At 53.9% G+C, this 26,206-nt stretch overlaps 8 protein-coding genes across 8 annotated transcripts; 2 read left to right on the top strand and 6 right to left on the bottom strand.

Moving 5' to 3' along the window:
- Positions 1 to 167: 167 nt before the first annotated feature.
- Positions 168 to 1,612, bottom strand: BO70DRAFT_370903 (uncharacterized protein; the record flags this gene model as incomplete). Its single annotated transcript, XM_025544769.1, has 3 exons — positions 168 to 594; positions 778 to 1,235; positions 1,490 to 1,612. The coding sequence occupies 3 exons, from the start codon at positions 1,610 to 1,612 to the stop codon at positions 168 to 170; spliced, it is 1,008 nt and encodes a 335-aa protein (XP_025399624.1).
- Positions 1,613 to 1,769: 157 nt separating this feature from the next.
- BO70DRAFT_361824 (40S ribosomal protein eS8) lies at positions 1,770 to 3,028 on the bottom strand. The gene is made up of 3 exons (XM_025543138.1): positions 3,012 to 3,028; positions 2,462 to 2,554; positions 1,770 to 2,388 (listed from the first exon to the last, which is right to left on the bottom strand). The coding sequence occupies exons 2-3, from the start codon at positions 2,533 to 2,535 to the stop codon at positions 1,860 to 1,862; spliced, it is 603 nt and encodes a 200-aa protein (XP_025399622.1). The 5' UTR covers positions 2,536 to 2,554; positions 3,012 to 3,028; the 3' UTR covers positions 1,770 to 1,859.
- BO70DRAFT_31781 (uncharacterized protein) lies at positions 2,362 to 2,943 on the top strand. Its single transcript, XM_025540398.1, has one exon. It carries the CDS (start codon positions 2,593 to 2,595, stop codon positions 2,899 to 2,901), a length of 309 nt encoding a protein of 102 aa, XP_025399623.1. The 5' UTR covers positions 2,362 to 2,592; the 3' UTR covers positions 2,902 to 2,943.
- Positions 3,029 to 3,444: 416 nt separating the features above from the next.
- On the bottom strand, positions 3,445 to 4,110 carry BO70DRAFT_352525 (DUF2470 domain-containing protein; the record flags this gene model as incomplete). Its single annotated transcript, XM_025541798.1, has 1 exon — positions 3,445 to 4,110. One exon carries the CDS (start codon positions 4,108 to 4,110, stop codon positions 3,445 to 3,447), a length of 666 nt encoding a protein of 221 aa, XP_025399621.1.
- Positions 4,111 to 7,064: 2,954 nt separating this feature from the next.
- On the bottom strand, positions 7,065 to 8,340 carry BO70DRAFT_361822 (uncharacterized protein). Its single transcript, XM_025543137.1, has one exon. The coding sequence runs from the start codon at positions 7,878 to 7,880 to the stop codon at positions 7,413 to 7,415; it is 468 nt and encodes a 155-aa protein (XP_025399620.1). The 5' UTR covers positions 7,881 to 8,340; the 3' UTR covers positions 7,065 to 7,412.
- A 1,035-nt stretch (positions 8,341 to 9,375) lies between these two features.
- On the top strand, positions 9,376 to 10,480 carry BO70DRAFT_361820 (uncharacterized protein). The gene is made up of 3 exons (XM_025543136.1): positions 9,376 to 10,014; positions 10,121 to 10,230; positions 10,324 to 10,480. The coding sequence occupies exons 1-3, from the start codon at positions 9,484 to 9,486 to the stop codon at positions 10,328 to 10,330; spliced, it is 648 nt and encodes a 215-aa protein (XP_025399619.1). The 5' UTR covers positions 9,376 to 9,483; the 3' UTR covers positions 10,331 to 10,480.
- Positions 10,481 to 11,784: 1,304 nt separating this feature from the next.
- On the bottom strand, positions 11,785 to 18,527 carry BO70DRAFT_404449 (guanine nucleotide exchange factor DCK1). The gene has a single exon (XM_025547075.1). It carries the CDS (start codon positions 18,287 to 18,289, stop codon positions 11,960 to 11,962), a length of 6,330 nt encoding a protein of 2,109 aa, XP_025399618.1. The 5' UTR covers positions 18,290 to 18,527; the 3' UTR covers positions 11,785 to 11,959.
- A 1,830-nt stretch (positions 18,528 to 20,357) lies between these two features.
- BO70DRAFT_361818 (GTP-Rho binding exocyst subunit SEC3) lies at positions 20,358 to 24,327 on the bottom strand (the record flags this gene model as incomplete). Its single annotated transcript, XM_025543135.1, has 3 exons — positions 20,358 to 21,549; positions 21,604 to 22,718; positions 22,793 to 24,327. Coding segments are annotated over 3 exons (3,569 nt in total), but the record flags the coding sequence as incomplete, so codon positions are not given.
- Between the last annotated feature and the right edge of the window lie 1,879 nt (positions 24,328 to 26,206).

Genomic DNA, 26,206 nt, shown 5'->3' with positions numbered 1-26,206 from the left:
GGTTTACTATATTATCTTTGGTTAGGTACTATAGATGCTGTCTCTGTACAGAAGTTTGGGGCGACTATTCTATGTACTAATATGTGTATGTATACGTATCATGATAAGTACTATGTATATGTATAGATATATATATATATACATCCATTTGCCCCCCCCAGCCCAAATTACTCCTCCCCAACCGGCAAATCCAGCTCCACCACCCACGGCGCATTAACAGGATGATACTGCACGGTCATAATGCTCGCGTTCACGAAGAGGGTCTCGTCGCCGAACCTCAGCCCGGCCCCGCCATCCTTACTCAGATCGACCCTGGCGCACCCCTCCTGCAGGGTCGTCTGCTCATCGCACTGGATCATCGACTCGTTGCCGGTGCTCCACTCCACGCGTCGAGCCCCGTACCCCTCATGGATATGGCCGAAGACGTGCAGGCGCGGTCTCGCGCGCTTCACGGCCCGGTACAGGTGCTCGCAGCCGACGCTCGCGTGGCTGGGGACGACCTGGTCGAGGATGCCGTAGGGGGGGCCGTGGGTGAGGATGATGTCGATGGAGGGGTGACTGGGGATGGGGTTTTGGGGGGGGGAATCTCTTTCTCTTCCTTCTCCCCCTGCCCCCCCTGCCCCGGGGGAATCAAAAGAAGAGGAAGAAGATAAAGCCAGCGGATCAGGAGAAGAAGAAGAAGAAGAAGAAGAAGAAGAAGAAGAAGAAGAAGAAGAAGAAGAAGAAGAAGAAGAAGAAGAAGAAGAAGAAGAAGAAGAAGAAGAAGGAGGATTAAACCGATCCACGCCCCTCTCATACGCAAAGGCCCAGTCACAAAACTCGGGCGTGAACGGACTAGCATAGACAGTAAAGCGCACGCCACTGGTCAAGCGGAAAACATGCACCCCCTCCTCCAAGTAGCGAATCCCTGCCTCCCACGCCTCGGCCGAGGTATACAGCCTCTTGATGTCGTCGGGGTCCTCGATCGCGCCTTCCTCGTGCTTGCCCGCCGAGATGTTGTGCGCCGTGTTGGCATGCACCGACGGCGCGGTGTGGTCGGTTCGGTGCCTGTGGCGCAGGTGGCCCTTGGACGTGTAGTAGGGCGCGTCGAGCGTGATGTCGTGGTTCCCTGGGATGACGAGCTTGAGCTCCGCCGCGGCGGATTGGAGCGTGCTGAGCAGGGAGAGGTGTTCGTGTTTGTGGCCGACTTTGGTGAGGTCGCCGGCGTGGAGGAGGATGTTGGTCGCGGGGAGGGGCTGGCGGTAGGGGTTGAGCGGGGTGGAGCGGGGGTGTGGCGGGGCGGAGTGCGTGTCGGAGAGGAGGAGGAGGGTGGTTTTTTGGGTGAGGGGGTTTGTTGGTTGGGGGGGAGGGTGGTCGTGGGGGGGTCATGGTGGGTGGTTTGTTGTTTTGTTGGTGTTGTTGGTGTTGTTGGAAGTAGGTTGTATTGGGGGGATGGATGGAGATTTAATTGATGTGGTGGGGAATAGGTAGATTGTAGGATGGATAGTACTAGATAAAGTAGTAAGTAGTTGGGAGTTAAGAGTAGGAGAGTAGGAGGTAGATGAGTTGGAGAGTAGGAGAGGAGAGTGGGAGAGTATCTGTCGGTGCAGCGGACTTGAGACGGTTTCGTCATCGAGCCAGGACCAGATAACCAAGTACCGATAGCACAAGCACAAACCAGCACAAATAAATAGTCCGCTTCAATACCAAGTGTCACTACAGTAACCATAAGATCACTACACAAAGTCATACTGTGAAATACAATCATACAGCGTGTTGAACTAAGCAAATAGATGAACTGATGAAGCTTTATTCGTCCATTCAGAGCTACCAAATCTGAAATGCTAACTCCGATCCATCCCTTTTAACAATGCAACCGCTTACTTGCGGATAGCACGCTGGTAGAAAGCCAGCTCCTCACCCTCCAGAATGTATCCATCGACACGTCCGCTCTGACCGGGGCGGGACGAGATGAAGGCGTACAGACGACCGGACTCGAACTGTCTCTCGACAGCCGACTCGACCTTGCCGTGGTCGGCGAAGCGAGCGGCCTGCTTCTTCACGACGCTGTTGCTCTTCTTCTCCTCGGTGGTCTCGGTCTTCTGCTGGCGTCTGCGGCCGATGGGCTGGCCGTAGTGGGCCTCGTACCATTGACGGAAGGGAGCGGCATCGATCTGGACGATGGCGGACTTGGTCAGGGTGTTGGTGCGGACCAGCTCGTTGTTGGAGGGGTGGTAGGCCACAACGATGACACGGGTCTTGCGGGAGATACCCTCGGATCCCCACGAGAAGTTGCCGGACTCGAGGCGCAGGGCACGGAACTTCTGGTTGCCACCGCGAGTGCGGACCAGGTGGATTCTCTTGGTGCCGATACGGGTGTTGGAGGGCTGGCGACCCTTCTCGAAGGCTCTGGTCGGGAGAGGTCAGTGACCTGTTTTCATGTCTGGTCTGGTCTGCTCTGTGGCTAGGAACTCATGCATACCTCTTCTTGCGGTAGGTGGCCCTCTTCGCGCCGGTAGCCGAGCGCTTGTGACGAGAGTCGCGTGAGATACCCATGTTGACTATTTGAGGGGGACTAAAAAAAAATTAGTTGATGGTTCGATCAATCGATATATGATCCTGATGCCTGAATCCCTTCCACTGATTCGACTGCGATTGTGCGTGTCTGTGTGCGTGCGTGTCTGTCTGTCTGATGTCTGTCTGTGTCTGTGTCTGTGTTCGTATTGTCCCAAGGTTTCCTCCGATGTCGAGGTAGGTATTGTGCGAAGCACCAAACCGAGCGCGAAAAATTTTCGTACTTCTCAATTTGATATCTGTAGTCGCCTTCTCCCAGCACCGAATCTTTCTTCTTTTCTTTTCTCTTTCTTTTTTCGTTCCAGGTATCGCTCCACCGGATCGAGACCACCAAACTATGTGACTTGAAGACTGAAGACTTGACGACTGACGGGACGGACTGACTGCACGCGCACACGGACGTCGACGAGCGAAAAATGGAGGGATCGAGTATCAGGACAGGATTGCAACACACTCACCTCTAATCCTGCAGCCCTTCACCAGGAACGCAGCGGGCAAGGGTCGTTGGGTGGTCGTGGTCGGAGTTGAGTGCTTGTCGTCGGCTTGCGTTGAATTTCGCACTGTGGCTCGCTTGTGGGAGTTGCCCTACTACCCTAGTCTGGATCAGGCTAGTCGGGTCCCGTGACCGCTGAGTCAGGCTGTCGGGCGATAAGATGATACGCTCCGAGATAAAAGTCAAATCACCAACTAACTAGTTGGCGGGACATTATGCGGATTACTCATTTGCACAAATAAAGACATATAACTACTAGTTATACAGCGCGCTTAGTAGCAATCGTATTCCGTAGCACAGTAACAGCAAAATAGCAATCTAGTGCTTAGCACTGAGCAGTAATAAATCGTACACAGTAGCCATGTGAGGAATGTGAGGAATGTCTCCTGTGAGCCTGCCTACTCCCGATGCTCCCTCTTCGCCCTCTCCTCCTTCACCACGCGATCAAACCGCATCCACACCGTAAACCCCTCGATGAGATTCGACACCACCCACGCGCACCACACCCACGAGAGCACGGGCACGCCATACCGCCTCAACCGCTTGACCGTCAACAAACTCGCCTCCACGACATGCGAACCCCCCAGGATCGCCAACACCAGCGGCTGGGCCTTGTAACAGACCCTCGCGAACCCGGGCACCGCGGCCAACCCGACCGTCTCGTAGACCCACGCGCCGGGCAGGAAATTGCCGCGGTGCCAGAACGCGACGTACGCCGACACGCACAGCGCGAAGAGGAAGATCTCCTTGCCCTCGGGCCGGCGGTAGGTCGTGATGGTGATGTCGGAGCGGCCCAGCCGCGCCAGACACTCCTTGTGCATGGCGACCAGGCGGGTGCGCGACTCGGAGAAACTCTGCATCGGGGGGGAGAGGGGCACGGTGTAGCGCGTGTTGTCGTGCGTGGTGCGGATCACCAGGTCCGAGAGGCTGATGTCTTCGAGGCGCGCGCTTTGGGCGGCGCGCGCCGACACGTCGCAGTAGACTTGGAGGTAGGCGGATAGGCTGTCTTGGTGGTTGGCGTTCATGTGCGTGATGGTGAAGGCGATGGGGGAGCGGTCTGCCATTTTGGAGGTCTTGGATGAGAGAGGTGTGGATGGTGTAGAGATTTTATAGGGTGTGTTGAGCTGTAGAGGTTGAGACTGCCAGTAGAAGAAGAGAATGGCGTGGTGGGAAGGGTTTGGACGGAATGCGCCGAATCCGATCGATGACTCCTTTTTGCGCCGAAGCGGGCCTCGGGATCGTCAGAACATCGCGATGGGCGCGCACCTGGCATCGATCGGGATTCGGGCTGGCTCGGGAGCACATGCCCTCCTGGATCCAATGTCCAGTATGCTACGGCTTAAGACGACGGAAACAATGGTAGTGGTTCAATAGCTTACTTCGGTCCAGAACCAAGGGACAGTGGATAAATAAAGAGGTCAACCCGTTATAAACTGGCTGTCTTGGACGCGCACATTTTCATCATGTGGGATAGAGGTACCAAAAGATATCAAACCTATACTTGAAGCCACAGTATTTGTTTGTCAGCCACTGTATACTTGGCAACAAAATTTAAATTCAGGTGATCCACCTACTTGTCAAGGGAAATTTCAGATGTTAGAATAATCCCTGCCTGGATAACAGATTAGGGAGGATGGGATATAGAAGAAGATGGAAATTAGAATTTATAATAATTGCGAGGACGTTTATAGTTCCACGATGCAAGTCAGCGTCACACCACTTTCAAGGTATTATAATTGTTGCTATGTAATATCGTATACTATTTTTATTTCTGGCTAAAAGAGCGCTATACTTAGTTTTGCAGGTAATCCTAAATCAACATAGACATGAGTAGACTATGAGTAATCTTCCCCTTTTAGCTTATTTAAAATGTTTACTCCCTTATCTTACATATACCAACTTCTAAAACATAAGAAAGGAAAGTATAATTCCTACTGAATCCAACCATCCTATCAGGTTTACACCAGCATAACTTGCCCCGTTATATGGCCAGAAGCCAACCAACCCCTGTGCCCTTGCAAACCCAAGCGTAGACTATGGTGCTTTCAAATCTGAACGAAGTAGTAATTACATGCATACCAGCAATATAAGTACCTAGCACTGATGATCCATGATCCATTTAAACAAACACTACAGAGTATAGTAAAACAGTGATACACCACCCATCTAGCTCTGGGTTTTAGTTCAGCATCGAATGAATAGGTACCCACGTAAGTAAGTAGATATCAAGATTAAACTTCAACATAACAAACCTCGACCCTATCAGCATCATACTACGCACGGGATCATCTCTTCGATAATGAAACGCTAACGTTGATCAAGTGATACCCCACCACACTCCTCAGTCCTCGGTGTTCACCTAGTACCTAAGAGCCAGGCCAGACATCATGCATGACCTACCTCATAGTCATACTGCATTGAATTGCTTTATCTTGATGTACTATGTACGTAGTAACAATACCTTAATTACCTTATTGATAGTAGCGCCTATAGGTAATATGTATAGTGCCTGCTGGCACGTACATAACTGATAATTGAGAAGATAGATGTACCTAGTACGTGCCACCGCTTAACTACTATCTCCTCCCTAGATGACAGAGTCACACTGCAGGTGCTACAAATAGAAACTAGAAACTAGATAAAAGTATCCACACAGAGTATAAAAGAAAACCAGCAAGCCACGTGTGGCTAATATATACATACATCCCAACTCAACCCCGCCCAGCCCAGAAGATCCATATTCCATTGCATATGATTGATTGACTGATTGATCATTATCTTATACCCGATAACTAGTACCCGATTACCGCACTCTTCGAAGCTCTTTCCATCCATCCATATCCCATAGCATAAGTGGTATGAACGTATCATTTATGAGTAAGTACTGTTGTAATTGCATCTTTCCCCCCCCACCGAGTTACCCCCCAATATTGTATTCTATCCTTACTTATCTACTTAAAAAATAAGGCTATTCCTGAATCCCGATTCCTGATTATAATGCTACCTCCCGTACCTATAGTATATAGGTGGGTAGATAGATGAAAAGACACTTTAATACTGTATTTATTGAACTGTGAAACTTGTCAAAAGAAAGACAAAACTTATCATGTAATAACTATAATCAGTACCTTTAAAGTCTTTTGTGGGGATTACACTGCGATTGGGTTGGGTTGGGTTGGGTTATTAGATTTGGATCTGTATTGACTTGATGTTATTTCTTCTTAGTCACTTACTTACTTATTTAATTCTTTTCTTTTCTTCCTTATAAGGGTTGAAAAAAGAATATTGTATTCCTATCCTTGGCACAGGGAGATTCCATTCCAATTAGATTGAAGCTTCATACTGTAACTAAATGAATCAAGATAATGGAGTTGGAGATTGGCTACTAGCGTTGCAGATAAAGTTCCACTACCCCGGATATATTTTCTGAGTTCGTCCGTCCCCTTCCAATCCGAACCAGAACTACACCCACTCACCCAGTAGTTACAAACCACCATCTAATATTGAATCTACGGTCGGCGAATTATCCACCGGGCTCTGGTTCCGGTCTGCATGTCTGAAATGGGCTATGTATATGATATGGTGGAAAAGACAGCACCACGAATATGGAATATATAAACACATTTGACGAACCCCAATGGGATTAAATTGAACAACCAAACCAAACCAAACCATGCCAACATGGTATAATCGCGCACGGACACAGCTGAACTGATAAGCAGACAATCGAGCACCCAGGTAGGATAGACTCTCTATCACATAGACAGACAGACGAACAAATAGACACAGATAAGACATAATCAACCAACCGCTTTGTAATCAATCAATCCTTCATGAACGTCATAAGAGGCGAGACAGACCAGCTCCTAGAAAAAAAAAGTAAAATTCCCGGTTGGAAGGACGAGATGGGAAAGTATAATATCGGGATCGTCAGGAACCGTCAGGAACAAGTAATGATGATATGACGATGATGGTGGTGGTGGAGTGGGAGTGGTGGGAGTGGCAAGTAGTAGTGCGATGTTTCAGGAATTCTTCCGATGGCCCCATCTTTTTTTTCGTTCGTTTTGTCTCCACGATCGGACTCGACTCGACTCGACGCCGACAGGAATTCGAGTGATCGATCGATTCGATCATGCGCTGGAGAGAGATGGGTGAACCGTTAACATCGACCTCACGTACTAAGTAAAGAATTAAGCGATTGCATGGATGGGTAGATAGTGGTGATCATAATTTCCCCCTGTTTCTTCTTGGGGTTGGACTTTTTACCCCGCAACACACATCACATCCCCGCCACATCCAAACCCGATTCAACAAAAAAAACCAAAAAACAACAGTGAAGAAAAGAACGAGGAGAGGGATCAAAAACTTACAGCAACGACAGTGTCAAATCACCGTGGATATGAGCCTTCAACTCCACCTCGATATCCAGATTCAACTCCAACTTCAACTTCATCCCGTCCTGGTCCTCCCAGTCGTCGCCATCCTTCTCTCCGGCCGCCTGCATGCCACCGTTGGCGATGGGTTGCTGGGCCACCGCGTCCCGACTGCTGATGGTCATGGGCTGATAGCGCTCCATCGTGCCGGGGACATCCTCCTCGTCCGAGTAGTAGTCATCGTCGTCGTAGTCGTCCTCGTCCGAGTACTCATCGGAGTAGTCGTCGTCCTCGTCCTGGGCAACGGGTTGGCGCCGACGGCGCTGTTGTTGTGATTGTAGTTTTTGCTGGGGCTGGGGCTCGTCGTCGCTATAGTCCTCTTCGGAGTCGTAGTCGGAGACGTCGTCGGGGTCGTTGGCGAAGGTTTTGGTGGCAGGTTTTTCGGCTTGGGCGGTGGCCATTTTGGAGGTTGTTGTGGTTGATTAGGTGGGTGTTCAGTCAATGGTTGGTATAGGAGGTGGACGGTGGGGGATGAGTGTGAGTGTGAGTGTGAGCAGGAGTAGGAGTAGGAGTAGGTATAGGAGGATATCCGACCCGGGCCGCCGTAAGTAAGCAAGAAAACACCCGATTAGAATCTATGATGTTGTCTGGAAATTAAGAAGGAAGAGGGAAAGGAAAGGAGAGAGAAAGAGGGAGAGGAAAGGAAGGGTGAGTCGGGCGGCCGGGCGGAGGATTGCTTTACATACGGGGAGGGGAATAACAGCGCCGGAGCCCTGCAGCGGTAGTCAGTCGGTCGTCGCCCGATTCGGAGCATAAACGTATCGACCCCAGAGAATAATCGCAAACTAGGGACGGAATAGAAGCATGGCATGCACTGGAGCCCTGGGTGAGATGGCTGAGGGATGACGTCTTGGGCGCCGGCTGCAAGGCTTCATCATCGCATGGCGGGCGATGATCGCATCATCATCATCACCATCATAATTATTATTACAGGGGGCGAGGAAGGCCAAGAAGCGGTTCAACGGTGGGTGGTGGAGGTCAGGCGATGACGCGCGGGGGGGGGGAAATCGTCATCGAGCAGGATGGTCGGGTCCACTGGAATTCTATCCGAATTTCCAACAGTGTAGGAGTACAGGAGTACTAGATATCCCCAGTAGTACAGTAGTAAACTGCTCAGTACAGCTGTGTTCAGCACGGCCGTACCCACGAAGTATCTCTGTGCCAGTACTTCGCTTCTACTACATCTACAGTCGTTGACCACCACAGTGGCCAATCCACCCATGGAACAATCTTCCCCAACCACGGACGGCTCGAATTGACGGTACGCATATCCGATCTCGGGCACGGGCACCAACATGAGAGGCACGATGGACATGGACGGGACCTCGATCAAGGAACAAGATGACGGAGGACAATTGAGAAAGCAGAGAGAAAGCAGAGAAGCAGCAGAGAAGCAGAAAAGCAGAGAAGCAGAGAAAGCTCTGACGTCGGCGGGCGTCAGACGAAAGGCCGTTGTGGAGACTCATCCGACAGCCAGGTGGACACGGGCCACTCGAGCCCGTTTCACGTCTGGCCAGCAGCCCTGGTCCGATGTCGCCAGCAACTGCCCTCATTGGTGTGCTTGGAGAGATTAGTACTCTTACCCTTACTCTCTCCGACTACATTCTTACTGTATCTCCATTGTACAGTACCCTGATCCCCGAACCCCCCCCCCAAGTTATTCAGACCCAGTTACTCGGACCCAGTACTATCATCAACGACGTCACTTCCCCCCCCCCCCAACCACCCGATGATCCCAGTCTTTCTCCCCCCCCCCCTTACCCGCAAGCGTGTTGTGGATGTAATAGTAATAGTAGAATGTAGCACGAATGACATACGACCGATGACGACGTCTTGCTTGCAAGTCAGAGCCCGTGGTTAGCAAGGCCCAAGGCCAAGAGGCTATAAATAATCCCCCGCCATTGGACAGCCCGCGTCCGAGCCCCCCCTCCCCTATATAGAGAGTGTCCCCTATCAGCAGACCGTCGCGCCTGTTTATAATCCTTCTTTCCTTTCTCTTTCAGCATGTCCGAGCAGAATAAGCCTGACTCTTCTCGTCCTTCTTCTCCCACCCAACACGAGGATCCCCCCAACCCGGCTGCTTCCCAGGAAGACAACAACAACAGCAACGATAACCCTAACCCTAACCAGAAAGAAGATCAACCAAAGAAAGAAGAAGCCGAGGCATCATCTTCAGTTCCCCCCCGGAAACCACCCACCAAACTCAACAAGAATAAACCTCCTCAACCCTCTCCTCAACCTCAAGACCAAGACCAAGAACAAGAACAAGAACAAGAACCCGAACCCAAAAAAGAACCCTCCCCCGAGCCCGTGAAACAAGAACCCCCTCCGACTCCGAACCAGAACCCGAACCACAGCGTGAACAACGCCATCTCACCCCGCAAGAACGCAAACGACGCTCTCGACCCCCGCAAAAGGTCCCCCCACCAGACGACATGGACAACGGCCAAGTGGAGCGTCCCCGCCGACAGCGCCGGCAGCGCACGCAACAGCAGCAGGGCGGACAGGACGGGGCCCGCTGGGCGGACTGCCGGGGTGGGCCAGGCGACGGATCTGGTGCAGAACACGGCGGGAATGCGCTGAACGGCGTGACGGGGAGTGCGGGCAAGGCGGTGGGCGGGTGCTGGGCGGTGGTGGACAGGATAAGGAGGAGGGGAAGGATGAGCAGTTGCGGTTGAGACTGGATCTGAATCTGGACATCGAGGTGCAGTTGAAGGCCAAGATTCATGGTGATTTGACGTTGGGGTTGTTGTATGTTTCACTCCCTTTTCCTTCTTCCTTCCTTTCCCCCCCCCCCTCCTGGTTTGTTTTTGGATTGGATTGTGGTTGCTAATTGAGTTATAGGAACTGAATCCTCTGCCCTTTTTTTTATTATTTTTTCTTACTCTTGACTGGATGGATTACTTTGATACCGGAGTTTTAAGTGAGCAGTGGTCATGACAGGAACAATGTCGATAGTCTAGATCGAACCACCGCAAAAGCCTGGCTTGCATTGATGAATGGATGGATGGATGGATGGATGAATGAATATTGGCACCCCCTTTCCTTCCTCTCCTCTGTCTGTGTCTGTCTGTCTGTCTGTCTGTCTGTCTGTCCGTCTGTGATACCTACAATGGGTTGATTACCCACCCCTCGTTTCTCTTTTATTCCCATTCCCATCCCCATATATATGCTCTACCATACCACGTCACCACGGACCGACTAGATCTGTTTCTTATTGTTTTATCCCTACTTGTTCCTTTTTCCCGTTGATACTCGGCTGTCCCTTTTTCCTGTTGATACTCACTTGTCCTCATGAATAATGATGATTTGTTATTTCTACTTCCCTTACTTCTTTACTGATTCTCTTTAATTTGTCTCATGTTTCTTTTTCTCGTCGCATGAGCAGCCCTTTTAAACTGTGGGGGGTTGGTTAGTTACTAGGTAGTTTTAAGTTGGTGTACCATATTTGGTGATGTAGTGGGTGGGGACTGTCTGGTATATGTTGAATAATTGATTGTCTTCAATCCAATCCAATCCAGTCCAATTCAATCCAATCTAATCCAATCCAGTCCAATTCAATTCAATCCATACATACTATCACCATCCATCCAGCAAGATACACATCCATCTACGCAAAAGAAAACATTAGAGGTAACATGATAGGTAGTATTCAGGACTTCTAGCGTGACGTCATTATCAAACACTGTATCATCCCATCCATATATTCCTGGTTGGACACCTTTTTTAATCAACTTGGTGTTGTTTCACCATATCCTTCTAAAAACATACCCCAAAATTGTAAAAAAAAAAAGACACCCTACATAAACAACCCCCTACCCCCCCCCCCCCCCCCCTTAAAAGCAGCTTACAAATACAAACAAAAAACGTCTATAGTCCATTCAAAGCTACCTATACAGTCCATACAGTCCAGTCCAGTCCTATCCATCCTATCCGTCCTATCCAACCCCCCACCCATCCCGGGTATCAGAATCCAGGTCCAGGTCCAGGTCCAGGTCCAGCGGCAAGAAAGCAGATCCGTACGTATGTTATGTTACAAGGAAGGCCAGGCCAACAGCCAACAAAGGAGATGTCCAAGAAGAGATGAGAAGAGAAGGAGAGAAAGGAAGGAAAGAAAGGAAGGAAAATAAAGAGGAGGAAGAAGAAGGGAAGGGAGAGAAGGGAGGGAAGAGAAGGAGGAGAAGAATGCGTAGCGTAGGTAGTAGGAAGTAGGTAGGTAGGTAGATAGGTATCTCACTAAAAAGTATATCAGGCCGGGATATGTTGAAAAAGAAGATAAAATAGAAAAAATCGAGCGAGAAGAGGAGGAAGATAAAAAAAAAAAGAAGAGAAGTAAAGAAGACCGGACAAACAACAACGCTGCAATGCAAGAATGCCCATGTCGCGACGCTGGATGAAGAAATTCAAATAAATAGATAATAAATAATAAATGAGCAGAAAAGAAAGAGAGAAGAAAAGAAAGAAGGCAGAGAGAGATAGATCACTCCTCACGGACCGGCGTCTCCGTCCGGAAGTCCAGACGGCTGCCCTTGCGACTGACTCCCTTCAGCAGACTGAAGCGCTTCAGCACCGAGTCGCGCCTCGTGTGGCTGGTCGGGCTGCTGATTTCCGGGCTGCGGATCGACGTCGCGCTGCTCCGCGTCGGCGGCCGCGGGTAGTCGCTGATCGATGGGATCGTCGACCATCCGCCCTTCGGACTCGCGATGGATGGCCGGTCGTCCGTCGAGGTGCCGTCCGTGTGGTGCGACGTGGTGCGGCTGATGTTCTCGTACGACTGCCCGGCCGTGTCGCGAGACGCGCTGCGCGACCGCTGCTTCTTGCTGCCCTCCGTCGCGATCGACAGCGACGACGTGTGCTTGTGCAGCACCTCGCCGAGCAGGCTCCGTCGCTTGCTCTGTGTGTCGCGCGACTGGTTGGTCGTCCGGCTGTGGATGGTCGCCGCATCGTCCTGGTCGGCCGCCTCCCCGGCATGCTCCGCGGTGCCATTGACCTTGCTCTCTGGCTCCTTGGCCTTGCTGTCGGGCTCCTTCGCAGTCTCCTGCACCGTAGCCACCGAGCTGCTCGCCGCATGGTTGGTGCGCTTGAACGGGTTCATCACGCTGATCCGGTGGCTGACAGACTGCTTGGCCGAGTGTTTGCGACTGTGATTCTTCCGTGTGCGCATCATCTCCTGCTCGGGACTGAGCGCCCGCGTAGCAGGCAGCTTCTGCCGTTCTTCCGAGGATTTCGGCGACTTACGTCGAGGCCACTGAGGCCGTTCCTGCTCGCTCGGTCGGAGGGACAAGATCTCGGGCGCGAACGCCTCCTCGAACCGGCGCGTGAGCTCCGCCTGCGTGGCCTGGTGGGCTGGTCGGTAGAACAGGGCCAGCGCCTGCTTGATGCCTAGCGCATGATCGACGAGAGCCACCGCCAGGGCGTTCCTCATGGGGTCGACGGGCTTCGGCGTCATTACGCCATCGTCCTCCTCGTCCTCGTCAGGCAGGAACTGGCGGTACACCGCGACGCAGTTCGGGGTGGCCGCGTGGAGTTCAAGCAACTGCTCCAGGGCTTCCGTGAGGTTAGTGAGGCTCGTGTCTTCGCCAGATGCGGCCCGCCGTTGTAACAACGACAATTCCTGCGTCTTGCGCCAGGTCCGTTCCAGCGCCGTCTGCAGAGGCGACATCGCCACCTCCTTCACCTCAACCACTTCACTGCGGCGGAGAATGTTCGGGAAAGGATCTGCAGTGGTGTAGACGACCTTCTCCACCCATTGCTCCTTCACGTCGACGTCGCGCGTGTGTCTTCTCAGCGTCGAACTGAAGTGGCAGGGCTCGGAGATCAAGAGATGGTCCCGGACAGACTGTGGGATCTTGGCCCGTTGCTGAACCGGATGGTCGACATCTCGCTGGACGCTGACAGGGTTGATCTGCAGGAACTGGCCTTCGTAATCTTGCAGCTCTCCCGACGACACGATTTGCGCGGCGGGGTGCTCTTTCTGCATGCGATCCACGAAAGAGGCCATGCGCTCGGTCGGCGCGCATTCAATGATGAACTCCTTATCGCGCAGAGTAACCGGGAAGCCAAGACCCTTGTACAGCACGCGGAAGTACCGTGGGAACTGCTTATCTTCCTTCGCAATGACGTCGTAAATCTTCGCCATGGAGCCTTGTGCTCTCGAGAGCTTGGCGAAGTCCACCACCGTGTCCTCATACTGCTGTGCGAGCTCCTTGTAGCACAACAGTGCATGCCCCCAAGCCTTCGCATCCTCGAAATATTGGATGACCGAGAAGTACAAAGACTCCTTTCGCTCGAACGACGTCTGCTCCGGGAAGGCAGGGTTGAGCAGCTCGGGAAGCACTCGTTTTGGATCCCACTCGTACAGATCGGCATGGAACTGGAGCGCCAGTCCGGCTTCGGTGAAATTGCCCGCTGCCGCCTGCACCTGGGCAAGTTCGTGGACATACCGGATGAAGATATCCTCGCGACCCATGTCTTTCATGTACTCCATCAGTCGAAGAGTATGCAGACTTTCCGCCATGGAACCGCCCTGGGAGGCCACAAAGAGGTCGAGTAGCTCGTCCACGGTCGCTATCAAGGCCTTGACCGCGTTGGACAAGTCTTCGTCGAAGTCCTCGTAGCCTTCGAAATGTTCCGACAGTTCTCCAATGAAGAGTTTCTGAACCACATTCTCACTCATGTTCTTCTTCTTCTTGAACAGGTTATCCAGGCTGGAAATAACCTCCGTCTCAATGATAGACAGATCCTCGTTCAAGCTCCACTCGCTCAAGATCATCGTCCGTAGAATATCGACAGCCACATGCCGGAGCCCTTCGTGAACGCTGAGGCACAGCTCGATTATCGGTGCCACCAGGCCAGGTACATACTGCACCTGGTAGCCACCCAGCTTGCTTAGCCCGTACTGTTCTCTCTCCTCGTCGGTGGTCTCCCAACCAATGGCTTCCCAGCTGGAATGCAGTAGATCGGCACCCTGTTCCCGAACATCGCCTGCGATCTTCCAGATGGCGCGTCGCTTCTGCTCCGGGAAAGTCTCCAGGGCGAGAGCGTCGCTCGAGACCACCTTCAGCAAAGTCATGAAGAAGTTCTCCCATAGTCTCGTGTCAAACGTTTCTGCGTCATCCGGCGCCGGAAGGAATTTACTCGTTAAGATGGAGCCCAGGAACTCGAGACTCTTGACAGTCGCCCGGTGGTTGTACACATGGACACTGAGCCACGATTCCGGGTATGCCTCGCAGTTAAGGATCGAGGTATGCACCTCAAACGCCTGCGAAAGAAAGCTCGAAAGCTCCAAACCCTTCAGCCGAGGTCGCTTAGGGTTGGGTATCGTCGTAGCGGCTGCCATGATTGCGGACAGCTCCACCAGCGCTTCGTCGAACTTTTGCGTGTACTTTGAAGACTTCACCTGGAATGGAAATGACTTGCTGAAAAGCAGGGAAAGGTAATCTGTCTCTTCAACACCATCAGGGATGATGGAGTAATACGACGAGACAATCCTCGGCATAAACTCATACAGATATGGATCGGGTTGTTTCATCAGCTCAGCCACAATCGCACAGCATAACCGGACTTGATCACGATACAAGTCGGATATGGCCCCCGTCGCACCCCAGTACGGTGCAAGCCAGCCGATGCAGCTGGATATCAGACTCCGTCGCTCCGAACCGGAGCCGAATATGTCCAGGCGAGTGTAATGCTGGATCAAGACCAGCTTGTAGAGGATCAACATGCCTGTGACGTCCTTACACGAGTCGATGAAGCTGAGCGCAATCATGATCATTTCGTCCCGACTGAGTACTTTCGAAAGCTCTGGCAGCCAGGTGTGGAAGTGCTGAACAACAAGCGTCTTGCTCCCCACCATCGCGGGCGACGGGTTCTTCATGAGAGCTTCGAGCGACTTGAATATCGTGTGCAAATCACGGTTGAATGTCGACTGCACCCTGGTGATGCCGATGCCCTCCTCCTTGGCCTTCTGCTGCTGCCGCGCATTGATGATGAACTTAAGGACATGTCGCCCAACCTTGAAGGTCGCGCGGAGGCTCCGCGACTGCTGAGCGTCGGAGCTGGCCTGGAGCAGACGCGAATAACTTCTGACGAGACATGGCGTAGCGAAGGGAAAGTTAAACTGATTGTCGGTATAGTGATCAACCAATGGCCCCAAGTTGAACCGCCGGTCATGAACGATACCAAGAACCGTCACCAGGTTGTTAAAAATCAGGTCTTCATACTCCTCATTGCCGGCATTCTCGACGAGAATTCCAAACAGCGAGTCCAAGACACTGCTAAACTGCTTGACAATTTCGATCTCCGGCACGAAGAGGACCCTCTTGAGAGTATCTAATACCTCACTCACCGGCCTTTCTCTCCAGTTCAACAGGCTGAGGATAATTTGGTCTTGGGAGAATTCTGTGCTGCACAGATGCGTGTCAAGCCGTAGGGTGGCTAATGGGCCGGTAATGGCCTCGTCTTTTGCCGACTCATTCTTGCCCAGTGCGCTCCATGGAAGCGATAAATAGGCACCTTTCCCGTTCTCAATGCTCGACGTGCACTTATCATAAGCATGCAGCAAGAGCGGATGAGGCCCGTCTCGCATGAAAGCCTGATTGTCCCACAAAGGCATCCATGCCAACGCAAACGGAAACTCGGGAGCATCCGCAATGCTCATGATCAGATGCGACCCTTGAAGCTGGTCTGTGGGGATGTTGAGACGAATAGTTTGGTTCCAAGGCGCCCCCCTTTCAGCTATTGTAGTCCGCCACGCCGTCTGCGCGGGGGTGTTGGACGAGGGAAAGACACATCGATCTACACGTGCGCCGGACGATGTCCGCACCTCAAGCGTCAGCTGGAGGTTGCGATGCCCGGCATGTGCTGGCACCGGAACCTGGCCCGACTGGGGATGCGAAAGGAGCGCTTCAGGAGGGAACGTGGCGTGGGAGATGGTCACGTAGATATCGGATCTGGGTTTGGTCGGGGCCTGGGAGAAGCCAATCCTCCTGGTCTGTATGACGTTGTGCAGACTGGTGGGATTCTTGCGAACCAGGTCGTCCGCGTCGGCGTTTGCATGTGGATAGAGCTGGAAATGGAGTCTAGCGGCCCGGTGGGACCGCACGTACTTACCACTGGCGCTCGGGAGCAGCGTGCGGACTACTCCATCGAAGCCGTCGCCACGGCCCTCTTTGTCCTCGGCCTCCTCAGACGGCGACCATATATTGATCACCTGCTCGTTGTCCTTCTCCTGGCGGATAATTTGGGAAACCTCAAGAAAGCCGACTCCCACGGTACGAATTTGGGTCGTATCCTTGACAGGCTGACTGTTAGAACGTTCCTTGGTGGTGCTCGTGCTGCTTGCGGTTGATGGCGGGGGATTTTTGTTCATCTCTTTCCCCTGTTCGGGGCTCTGTATGCCGCGCGGCTTTGACGTCCACATCATGCTGCGGCGAGTCCTTAAGCTGCCCTTGACCGAGGGGTTGACCCCGGCCGGCGGCCTGGCAGTCGAGCCATCGCGCGAGATGGACGATCGTGGCGGAGCTACCACGGACGTGATTTCCGGTGCACGGACGGCAACAATCAGATATAGCTTCGGACCGTTTGCCGAACCGTCACCGATGTCCGTGCTGCTAATGTCGGTGAATAGTGTTTTCAGTCTGGCGTTCTGTCCCATACTGGCGAACGTCTCGGGCGAAGGAATATCCAAGAGGTAAGTCTCCGATAGGGGGGTGAGGGCGCCCGTTTCCGACTGCGCACACAGGTACACGGCCAGCGTTACAGGCCCGGGAGCATGGCCAGAGACAGCGTTGACCTCGAGCAGCAAATGATGGAGCGCAGCTGTATCAGACTGCTGCGTGGGGCTGCTATCAAGCATGCTCATCTCGGACTGTAGTCTCGCCAGATCAATGGCCGAATCCTCTCCGGTGAGAAGGCGCCCTCTCTGCTCCGGATCGCGCACAATGATATCTCCGCCCAGCGCTTTGTTTCCCCGGACAAGCTTCCAGACCACCTCCTGTCGTAGCGATTCCTTTTCTTGTGCGGTGAGCACATTGTATAGTAGCTGCCGTCGTGAAAAATCGAGCTCCTCGACGATCTTAGACATCTCCTCCACCGGGTCATATTGGCGCGAAAGGAGGAGTTGGTGGAGGTTGGTGGAATGCCATTCGCGCAAACACGATGCGATTTCGTCGACAAGCGGCTCGGAGAGCGATGTGGGGGTCTCATCACCGATCTTGAGCATCGGCACGGGGGCGGCTGGTTTCGGCGCGTTGGGGTCTCGCGGAGCCACGGCAAGGGGGGAGAGCTGCATCGAGAGTGTCCTGAGGAGATCTCTATGGAGGGAACGCGGGCTTCCGGGACTGCCTTGACTTTCGTCGTCCTGCTTCTGAATGAATATCTGCGAGGGTTTCCCCTTCTTCGCAATGACGACATTAGACACTTCCCCGAACGTATTTTCGTCGTCGTGAAAGGAGGCCACGCTGCGGCGCACATCCCCCTCCGCACCGACCGTCAGGGCCATGCTCGACCGGTCGCCATTTGTGATTGTCTTTTCTCCGTCGCCCAACACCTCGCGAATTTCGACACAATTGCGCGGGAAGATGCCCGAGAAGACGCGGGCCTCGAGGGTTTGGCCTTTGGTGCTGGTCAGGCCCGCCAGCAAGGACGGCGGCGCGACCAGGTAGCCGCGACACCACTCGCCATTGGCGCCGCCCTGCTCGATTATGTACAACTCATCGCCCAGCTCGAGGGGCAGGTCGGCCGGGGTCGTCGGCTGGAAGGGATAGATGGCGACGGCGAAAGCGATTCGAGGCAGAGGCCGCCAGGGCATATCTGCGATCGAGGCGGCACTGCAGAGCACACCCCGCCGCGGTGTTGGTCGCGATGGGCGTGGGAGGAATGAAGGGATACCGAGGAAGCGGGGTCGATGAGGGGACTAGGAATTCTGTCTGATCGATCGACTGGGGCGCTACATGCAGGTGCTGTCCTATGGGAGGAAAGGGAGGACGCAGGCGATTCCCGAAGCGTGCGGAGTGCGACTCGATTGTGCCTTGCGGAAATGGTGTCCGTGTTCCTGGGTCGGCGGGATAGGGGGTATTTGGAGGGGGGGGGGGGGGGTGTAACTATATGACCATCACGGTATGTGCGGTTAGTGAGAGAGGTTCTAGTAAGCGAAACGCAGGTGTTGTCTGGTGTGCGTGTCAAGCAAGAGGGTCATGATAAGTGGAGGAGGGAATCCATCTAGGAGCGGGATATCGCAAAGGGTCTGTCTCAGTGACGATGAGCGCCGCGATTGACGGGAGCAATAGTGAATAATAATAACGGCGGTAGTGCCATTGCTAGTAGTCATCACAATCAGAGGACACCACTAATTGATTCCTCAAGCTTCTGTCCTGCGTCGACAAATTCGTCGGTGCCCCCTAGCAGTGGAATTGGGAGTGGAGCCGAGGAGGTGCTCACTTGGCAGGAACTGTGGAGAAAGCACACAGATGAAACGAAGGGGGGGGGGAAGCTTACCCAGGATTGGAGGTGAATAGATGGAGGGGTGGTGAAGGAGAGGGAGGGGGAGGGAATTGACACAGGGGAGAGAGAGAGGAAGAGGGGGGAAGCAATGCAGTGAGAGGGGGGGAGTGGAGGGATGAGGGTAGGGCCGAATGATGCTTGATGGAGGAAGGGAAGGGGAGAGAGAGACAGACAAGCCGGACTAGTCAGTTGGAGCGAAGAGGTCGAGGCGATCGGAGCGGGAGGCGGAGAGGAGGAGAGGAGGAGGATGAGGAGGGGGGCCTGAGGCCGGAGAAGGACACGGTGCCTGAGGCTAGACTCGGACCGGCGCGGCGAGAAGTTGCAAACTACGGAGTACGCAATGGGCTTTGATTAACTTTAATTGATCGCTATATTGGCCGCGGCATGACACGTACGTATCTATATTGTCTGGATATCAATCAGTCGCTCTCCTTTTGCAGTCGGTCAGTACGGAAAACACACGAACATCCCAGGTAGATACGTGCCTGGGGCCGGTCAGGCCAAACAACGGGATGTGGCACACTATCCCTACCCATCCATGGATCCAGCTGGATCGATCGATGCAGCCAGTGGATTTCATCAGCACGTTACCCAGCTGGGTTTCTTTTCTCGATTCGGAGAGGGGGCGATCTATGAAAAATACAGCAGAAGAAATAAAAAATAACACACCCCTCCAGATCATTCAGAGTGAATATAGTACAAGTCACAATCGGCACCCCAGACAGGAAACAAGTCACTTGTACGGAGTACTCCGTACATAGAGAGAGGTACTTAATTCTTCAATAGTCACGCATGATAAACCCCCTCTAACTAACTGACACTCCAACAAAGATAGTCACAGACTGACTGACATGTTACTCTTACTTTTACTGAGACCGGCCCAGCACAGACCCAACATGGCCCCTGAATCCATCAGGGCCAAAAAAAAAAAAAAAAACCACCACCCGGGCCTTCAGAAGTCTGGGACGGCGCTGGACCAGCCCGGACCAGCCCCCTTCTCACTGGCTCGCCGTGCTGGGCCGCTAAATTGGTCTCCCAAGTCCCAGTCAGTAGGAGACTAACTAGGAGTAAGTCCCGGCGACTTGCTTTGCTGCTCACTTTTCTTTTTTTGGGTGCCTCGCGCGGTTCTCGTCATCTCTCTAGGGTTAAGATCGCCCGACTATCTCTCCCCGGTGGCTTGTCCGGTCGAGTACGGAGTAGTTTACTCCAACGTATCTATTAAGTTACTATCTGCCGACCATATGCAATGGCCATGCCGGAGACAACAACCAGCCACCGATGATTCGGACCCATCTGCAGATCTATTATCTACGGTGTACGTGTGGGTATATGCTCAGATCCATGAAAAAAAAAATGCAAGTAGGACTGCCGCAGCAGCCCCCGTCACCGTTACCGTTAGCGTTACCGTTACCTCTTTGCAGGGCTATAGATACATCAAAAGGCAGGCATGCATGCATGGATGGGTACTATACGGAAACAGAGAAAACAAGACAAGACACGAACACGGGCAAATGCGAATATCCAACCCATGCGCCCGTTCTATGATGCGCAAAACGAACAAGTGCCCTCGAAAGGGCCAATTGACAGATCGGCATGCAAGGGCAAAAAACCTTAAAGAGACACCAACAAGCAAGTAGTGACACCGCCTTTCACTTTTGGAACATCGCCATGCTATCCTCCTTGCGCCATTCAAGCTCCAGCTGGCCTTCGTACACCGTATCCACGACGCGGCGGGTCCGGTCATACGCTTCCTCGAACCGCCCCTCGCATGCCCGGAGCACCTTCTGCACCAAGCTCCGGCTGAGGCCCGGGTCGTCCGCATCGCCAAAGTGCTTCTCGACCCGCTTCTTCAGCATCTCAATTCCGCGCCGGATTTCCTTCGCGTCGTACGTTGCCAGCACCTTCTTCGCCACCGACCGCGAGTGGCTGGGCCGGATGGCAATGTCCGTGGGGCTCATGCCGGTGGCCAGCATGCTCTCAACGGACTCGATGAATTCCAGCAGCTTGCCCAGGGGCCGGTGGATGACCGAGTCGAGGTACAGCTTCAAGTGCTCCTGCATGTCTTCGTGCGCCCGGTCGCGCCACCGCACCAAGACCGGCAGGCCCCGAACATCGACCTCCTCAATGTAGTGGTTCATGTTCTCGATCAGAAGAATGTGGTAGTTCAGGATGGCTTTGTCTTCCGGGTCACCGGTGGTGGCGGCCGCGCCAGTTGGCTGGCCCGGCGCTTCCTTGGCGATGAACTTCAGCGACTCCCACATGGCCCGGTTGATGCGATCGTAGGCTTCGTTGACGTTCACCCGGACGTCATAGAACTCCTGTAGCAGCATGTTCTCTATCGCGGTAGAGAAGTGCGGGAAGACTCGCATGAATGAGATCACCCCCTTTCGCTTGTTCACCTTAACCTTGGTCTCCTCGATGCCTCGGATCTGCTCATCAACGAACCGATTGAAGAGACCAAGCAGCCGGGTGTGCAGCTTCTGGAGGGAATGGATGATAAAGTCCTGGTTGGTATCGTCGAACTCGGCCATGGCCTTCTCCATGGCCAGCAGAATCCCAATGCCTTGCCTATCACACGGATTAGTCCAACCGGGCCACAAATACGTACACGGTGAAACTTACAGCGGATCGGCTCCGAGGGCCCAGTCCACGAGATTCTGCATATCAGTAGGCCAAAACGAGAATAGCTCGTCCAAAACCTGTTCAACTTTCTTTGCCATACCCCGGTCGGGATCGTGCAGCTGCTTGGAGCCGAAGCCGGGTACTCTGCGCTCGTCAGGAGCGCCCATAGCAACCAGATCAGGAAAGTCGACAATGGAAAGTGAGTTGAGATGAAAGAAATGGACGATGAAGTTCTGCTCCTCCGCAATCATGTTGAGAGTCTCGTTAAGTGTGCCTGCGAATACTTCGCACGGCTCGAGCTTGCCGCGCTGCTTATCGCCGGAAGGCTTTAGACCTGCCGCGGCGCGGATAGTTTTCCCTCTTCTCACGGTTAGTTTGCGCGCAGCCATGGTGATGCCTTCGGACTCTTTCTCCTTTTCCTGATGGGTGAAGAGGAGTTCCTGCTCCTCTCCAGTAGGCTTTCTCGCCGACTTCCTCCACGCCAGACTATTGTCCCGGAAATCATTTTGGTAGGGCTGCTTGGCCTGTTGCTCGTAGAGGTTGATGAGCGCATGCCACTCCCCCGCACTGACTTCCCGTGCAAAGAGGGTCACTGCATGGTATTGCCACAGCTCGCGACGGCAGTAGCCCCGGGCTTCGCTATCGAGCTTCAAGGGATCCCTTTGGGAGTTGGCTGCTGCGTCGATCCGCTTTTGTTCCGCCACCTTGTAGGCAATGGCCATAAATTGTTTGAGCCGTTGTAAGAAGACTCGAGAGTGTGCACGGTACTCCTCCTTCTTTTCCTGGATTGCGCGCATCTGTCCGATTTCCGTATCGGCATACACGCCTAAGCTTCCATGATCCCCAGCGGAATCAGCAAGTCGCCTCCTGTTGTGCCGTATGTCGGAATCAATCATCAGCATCGCTTTGTATAACGTTGACAGGGCAAGCTCAGTATCGCGCAGTCCATCGGGATTGCTCAATGAAGATTCCTTCAAAGCGCGCAGGTCGTTGGACGAGATGGAAAGAGTCTTGAGTAGGTTTTGGAGCTCGTTGTGAAGCAGTTTCTGGTTAGCGGTTTGAACTTGCAGACCTTGGCCTTGCGTCTCTATATATGACACATCATCATGAAGAGTCTGCGCCAGGTTAGTAAAGTACCAAGATGGCGAAGGAAAAGTCCTTAAGGGACTCCCAGCGGACGGAAACTTACGTTGAGTTCGTGGGAGTATAGAGTGAGAAGATTGTCCAGCTCTTCACATTCCTCGACCGTCCTGTCGATGAGTTTCGCAAGTTGGTCGAGCTTGCCCTCCTGTTGTTCAAGGTTACCAAGCCAGCTGGTAGCCTCCACACGCCCAATCTCGCGGCGAATATCTGCCTCTAGATCTTCGATCTTCTTTTCGTCACTCAGTCGTCCGTTCCAGCCGAGATCTGTCAGTATGTCATCAAAGTCTATGCCACGGCCTTCGAGAATCGTGGGATTGACTCCAAGTGTTTGGCAATACTTGATCGTGTTATCTTCATGGCGTCTGCGGCGACGATCGTGGGGCGAGGGGGACACGGATCTCGATCTCTGGTCTGCATCAACCTTCACTGCCGCTCTGGATGTATCCCTTGACTCTGCAAGTGCAGTTGAACTGGTCGTCGGGTCAACGGGGGCGGCTTGCGTAACTTCGACCGTAGGCGGTTCTATCGGGACGACGATGGGTGGGGGTGCTGATGGCTGCACCGGCTGTACGGGCTGCGCTGGCGGCTGCTCTTCTACAGGGGTCGATATGGCCGGAGGCATCTCGGAGTCCGGTGTCTCAGGCGACATCACATTATCACTGTTCGTCCGAAGCAGAGACGGGGCGGGAACAACACCGGTGATTCCATCAGGTTCATCTGCGGCCTTCTGTTGCTTCTTGGCTGCCGCCAGAAGTCTCTCTCCGGCACCTCCAGGTCGCGGCTTGAAAGCCCCGTAAGCAGTGGCAGCTTTGCGAAACGCGCCCGCAATGTCTTTGGTCTGTTTCTTCTTTATCATCGGTCCAAGACCAGGACGGTGGGCATCAAACTCCTCTTCTCCAGTCTCGGCGTCTTCGAGACCACTGACGGGAGGTGACGTTGCCAGGGCATCCGCAACAGGTTCGACGGGCTCCGGGATCTTCGTTGGAGCCGACATGATAGAAGACGTGGCTGCTGCAGGCTCAAGGGGATCGACGGGGGGCGGTGCTTTGCTGGGCCCTGACGCGCCCGGCGTCAATGCAGCCGGTACCTCGACTGGGGGTAGAGCGATGGAGCTGCTCGAAGCTTCGAGTTCCCGAGGGTCTGCCTGTGTCTTTGCGCCCATTCTCCTTTCGCCCGCATCTCTCAAAGGTGACCTGGCCCCCAGGCTGCTTGCCGGGCTATGCATGGCTGGGCGATTGTCCCCAGAGACCGATCCTGGAGTGGTCGGTCGAAGGCCATCCTTACTACGACTCGAGCCGAGATCCTGAGTACGAAGCGTAGGTCTGGGCTCCGGGCCTGGTCGTCCATCGCGTGAGGACGGTGGCCGAGCCTCCGGGTTGGCGTTCCCCAAGCTGATCTCCTCAGAGCTAGCACTCGGCCGTTCTCGCTGACCGGGGACGGGGGCAGCCTGCAGGCTAGAGGGGAACTCCCTGTTCCTTGGCTCGGGTGGTGAAATAATAGGGACCTTCGGCACTCTCGTATCGGTCACGAGACGTTCCGCAGCACGCGGAGGCGGTTGTTCGCGCTGGTCAGGGGGCATCGGCGGGGCATGTTGGGGCGGGCTGAATGGCGGGGTGCCGCTCTTGCCGGACTGTCCGGTAGATGGCCTTCCCATATGGTCACGACTTTTTTGGGATCGCAAGACATGTTCTTCGGGGGGCGGTGGTCGCCTGGGTCCATCACGGCTCGGCGCGCGGCTCGAATACGGCGATTGAGGCCGGCTACGGCTACCCTGAGAGGAGGGTGGCCGGAGGGGAGGCACCGTCACTTCGGGCCGCGAGGGTCCTGAAGAAGGAGGTGGAGGGCCTTTCGGGGCAGGGGGCGCAGCGGCCGCGCCAGCAAGCAACTGGCGCTCACGCTCGTCGAACCCGATCAAGGTTGGCACTTTGCCGCCAGTGTATTTCCTGTAGATCTTGAGCAAGCTGCCGATGAAAAACTCCTTCTCTTTGGAGGTCCGTGCATGCCAGTAATATGGCTTTCCCACGGTGACCAAGAATCCAACATTGCCAGCCCACTGGTTGTACTGCTGCTCCAACGGCGAGGTCGGTACAAAGGCGTTGTATGATTGGATCGAGGAGAGGTCGTCCAGCATCCAGGTCTTGCCAATGGAGAATGAGCCATCGTTGTTTTCCCTGGCCTTGTGCATGCGCACTCTGCCCGACCTTCTGACCGAGACGATGATGACTCGAGGTTTCTTGTTGTCAGGCGGCGAATTGGGAGGGGCGGGGGTGGACGGATACGCCGCATCTTCCGTGATGCGGACATGTGTTATGTAGGACTCGACCACTGGATGCAGGAGAGGAACAGTCAACAGGATGCCTCGGGGAAGGCGTCAAATTGGGAATACACGTACGGGAGCCATCGCTGTCCAACTTGGTGAAGCAGCTATGAATGATCCGCCTCTTCTCGTCCTCGAATTTCTCGGCCCTCGACATCGTGTCGCCGGACCCGGCGACACCACCGCCGCCATTGCGACCGTCAGCCGGTCGACGAGGGTCTCTTTGAGGAGGGATATCCCCGGGCGGAGGGCCCCGCATGCGATCACGACTACTCATGGCTGCTAATCGGACTTCGGAGGCCTGGATCACTCAGGAGGTATCGGGGACCAAGTGGACATGGTCGGGAAGGCTGGCAAGGATCACACGGGGGGGGGGGCGGGCCGTGGGCGAGAATGCTCGGTCGGTCAATGGAGATGCTCCGGAAGAACAGAAAGATCAAAGGGTCAGGCACTCAGGAGACAGCAGCGACATGTACGATTTGGCGCAGGACCGAGAGCCGATGCAGGCAGCAGGAGGGTGGAGGAGCCAAGAGAGTTGGATTAGGTCATTCCTTCCTGAGCCAATACGGGAGGAGGGCATGGAGCTGGGGCGGCAGCGGACACTAACGAGCAACGGCGGGCGGAGAGCTGTACAGTAAGTATTCGAGTCCGCCGAGGTCAGCATTCAAAACGCAGACAAATATGATGTTGGGAAGGAAGGAGCAAGACAAGATTCAAACAATCACAGTGTGTAGAAACAATAACAGTTGCACATAAATGGTAGGTACAACCATGCTGGCAAGGCAGGCGCGGTGGTGGTTATACACTGCATAATTACATAACACATACACAACATCTTATCCACGCCAACGGGGCGGTCCCTCAACGGTGCATATGCATGACATAACAGGCTAATGCCCTTCCACTGGACTAACAGTCTCGACATTTCTGACTCAATTGACAGAAAAATGACCATCAGACAACCTGCCCGGAAAGATTCTTACCGACACTATCCTGGAATGCCAAATGGCCATATGAGTCTGTCTGTCACAGCTAGCTCGGTGTCACACCAGGCGGGGATGATTTCTGGTCCACATGTATGACACCAAACCTTGGAAATGATGTTCCAGGAGCACGCTAGAGGATAAGTTCTCCAAGGGCAGG

The sequence above is a fragment of the Aspergillus heteromorphus genome (assembly GCF_003184545.1).
Source record: "Aspergillus heteromorphus CBS 117.55 chromosome Unknown BO70scaffold_11, whole genome shotgun sequence".
Classification (NCBI taxonomy): Eukaryota; Fungi; Ascomycota; class Eurotiomycetes; order Eurotiales; family Aspergillaceae; genus Aspergillus; species Aspergillus heteromorphus.
Note: the sequence above shows the minus strand (reverse complement) of the source record. Positions and strands in the feature narration are given on the sequence as shown.